The sequence below is a fragment of the Piliocolobus tephrosceles genome, unplaced genomic scaffold, assembly GCF_002776525.5.
Source record: "Piliocolobus tephrosceles isolate RC106 unplaced genomic scaffold, ASM277652v3 unscaffolded_25530, whole genome shotgun sequence".
Lineage (NCBI taxonomy): Eukaryota > Metazoa > Chordata > Mammalia > Primates > Cercopithecidae > Piliocolobus > Piliocolobus tephrosceles.
This window is the reverse complement of record NW_022308233.1, coordinates 1-3,038: the sequence shown is the minus strand read 5'-3', so window position 1 is coordinate 3,038 and position 3,038 is coordinate 1. Positions and strand designations below refer to the sequence as shown.

General features: G+C 57.1%; 1 protein-coding gene across 1 annotated transcript; it reads left to right on the top strand.

Moving 5' to 3' along the window:
* Positions 1 to 340: 340 nt before the first annotated feature.
* On the top strand, positions 341 to 2,630 carry LOC111532554 (transmembrane channel-like protein 4; the record flags this gene model as incomplete). The annotated part of the gene is made up of 3 exons (XM_026450850.1): positions 341 to 488; positions 1,706 to 1,873; positions 2,436 to 2,630. Coding segments are annotated over 3 exons (511 nt in total), but the record flags the coding sequence as incomplete, so codon positions are not given.
* Positions 2,631 to 3,038: the final 408 nt, after the last annotated feature.

Below are 3,038 nucleotides of genomic sequence, written 5' to 3'. Positions count from 1 at the left end.
CTGGGGCCTCTGTCCCTCCTCCAAATCTCTGTCTTTCTCAGGGCCTCTGTCCCTTTCACTCTGGGTTTCTGCCCCCTTCCCTCCGGGGCTCTGTCCCTATCTCCTAGGTTTCTGCCTCTCTCTGTGGGGTGCCTGTGCCCCAGGTCTGTCTCTGAATCTCCCTTGGACTTTGCCTTCAATGACTGTAGGTGTCTCCGCCTCTTTGACTCTTTCCCATCTGATGGCAGCTCCCTTAGTACCCAAGGCCTTAGGGTTCGTCTTCCCCATTGGTCCCAATATGAGGGATCCCCCCATAACCTCCGTTCCTGGCTGTCCTTTCACATCCCGTCTCCCCTCTCAGCTCGGTGTCCTGGCTGAAGCAGACACTGCTGGTGGAGTCCGGGGATGTGACCAGCTACAGCCACCAGGTGTTCTCGGCCTGGGACTTCGGCCTCTGCAGGGACGTCCACGTGAGGCTGCGCCAGCGCATCATCTTGTACGAATTACAGGTGCGATTAGGGGGCGGGTTATGCAACGAGGTAGGGACCAGACTGGACTGGGCTGAGATAACGCACAGGGCCTAATCCGGTGATAGGGCCTAGGTGCGACTAGGGGGCGGGGTCTGCAACGGGGTAGGGACCAGACTGGACTGGGCTGACATAACGCACAGGGCCTAACCCGGTGATGGTGCCTCCGGAGAGACGGAGAGACGCTAGGCAGCTCCTTCCCCAAGAAAGGCAGGTCCTGGGGAATGAGAGTGTTGAGAGGAGGCCGCGATAGGGCTACCCGAGATCCAAGGGTGTAGGAAAAGGATGCGCCAAGGCTGGGATCGGCGGCTCATGCTTGTAACCCCAGCACTTTGGGAGACCGAGGCAGGTGGATCGCCTGAGTCTAGGAGTTCGAGACTAGCCTGGGCAACATAGGGAGGCTCCCTCTCTACCAAAAAAAGCAAGCACAAGAAGCGGGCGGGGCTTTAAGGCAATTCGGTTCAAAGTTAAGTGATGGGAGTGGCCAACGGGGCGTCTTGATATAGATGAACTGGAACTTCAGGCCAGGCAATTAAGCGCAGGGCCGCCTGGGGGCGGAGCCTCTAATGGGCAGGTCTGGCCAGGGGCGGATCTTGGGGGTGTTGGGCGGAGCTTCAGGGGCGGGGCCTGGGGTGCTGAGATTGGCCGCGCAGGGATGGGGGCTTGGGTTGCTGGATCCAGCCGCGGAGGGGCGGGGCTGTAAAGGACCACTGGTTTCTTTTTTTTTTTTTTTGAGACGGAGTCTTGCTCTGTCGCCCGAGCTGGAGTGCAGTGGCCAGATCTCAGCTCACTGCAAGCTCCGCCTCCCGGGTTTACGCCATTCTCCTGCCTCAGCCTCCGGAGTAGCTGGGACTACAGGCGCCCGCCACCTCGCCCGGCTAGTTTTTTGTATTTTTAGTAGAGATGGGGTTTCACCGTGTTAGCCAGGATGGTCTCGATCTCCTGACCTCGTGATCCGCCCGTCTCGGCCTCCCAAAGTGCTGGGATTACAGGCTTGAGCCACCGCGCCCGGCCTAGGACCACTGGTTTCTTAGAGCGCCCCGGAGCGGGTGGAACCGGGACTGCAGAGGTTGTTAGCTGGTGGGGAGACGGCTGCATCAGTTCACGTTGAGGAGGATCTCTGGAGAGCCAGGCCTGGGGAACTCAGAGGCCAGCGCCTTGGGATATGGAGTCCAAGCGGGCATCTCTCCTGCCTTCAGGTGGAGCTGGAGGAGACAGTGGTGCGGCGCCAGGCTGCTGTGCGGACTCTGGGCCAGGAAGCCAGGGTTTGGTTGGTGCGGGTGCTGCTCAACCTGCTGGTGATCACACTCCTTGGGGAAGCCTTCTATGGCGTCTACTGGGCTACAGAAAGCATGGTGGCGCTGCAGGTGCGGAGGGTCTTGGAAGAGGAAGCCGGGGGTTCCTGGAACCTATATTTCCAACGGTGGAGGGAGGGAATGGAAGTTTGGGATGCCAGAGATCTTACAGAGGAAGTATGGGAGAGGCTATATTTGGACCCTGGACTTCGGGGTTTTAAAGGAAGAAGAGAGACTGGGAGCGGTAGCTCACGCCTATAATCCCGGCACTTTGGGAGGCTGAGGTAGGGGGATCACGAGGTCAGGAGTTCAAGACCAGCCTGACCAACATGGCAAAAATCCGTCTCTACTAAAAATACAAAAATTAGACGGGCGTGGTGGTGCACGCCTGTAATCCCAGCTACTCAGGAGGCTGAGGCAGAAGAATCACTTGAACCCGGGAGGGGGAGGTTGCAGTGAGCCAAGATCACACCACTGCACTCCAGCCTGGGCGACAGAGCCAGACTCTGTCTCAAAACAAACAAAGAAACAAAACAAAAACAAACAAACAACAAAGAAGAGGTCTGGGGGAGGACTTTAAGCTTGGCTCCTCCAGGACCCCAAGCCTTTGCTCATGGTCCACTCCCTCTCCCAGGAGACGCCCCTTGTTCAGGAGTTGCCACTGCTGAAGCTTAGGGTGAATTACCTTCCATCCATCTTCATCTCTGGGGTCAACTTTGTGCTGCCGCCCGTTTTCAAGCTCATTGCTCCACTGGAAGGCTACACTAGAAGTCGCCAGATCGTTTTTATCCTGCTCAGGTTCCAGCCTCATGGGGATGGCTGGGAATGATGGAGGGTCGGGGCGGTCAGAGGGATGTTGGCGCTGACAGGTAAGACACGGAAATCCTGCTGATATCGGATCCAGTGATTCAATCCTGACTCCGCTGGCCAGGCGCGGTGGCTCACACCTGTAATCCCAGCACTTTGAGAGGCCGAGGCTGAGGTCAGGAGTTCGACACCAGCCTGACAAACATGGTGAAACCCTCTCTCTAGTAAAAATACAAAAGTTAGCCCGGCGATAGTGGCTTCTGTAGTCCCAGCTACTCGGGAGGATGAGGCAGGAGAATCGCTTGAGCCTGGGAGGTAGAGGATGCAGTGAGCTGAGATCGCGCCACTGCACTCCAGTTTGTAGGACAAGTGAGACCCTGTCTAGAAAGAAAGAAAGAAAGAAAGAAAGAAAGAAAGAAAGAAAGAAAGA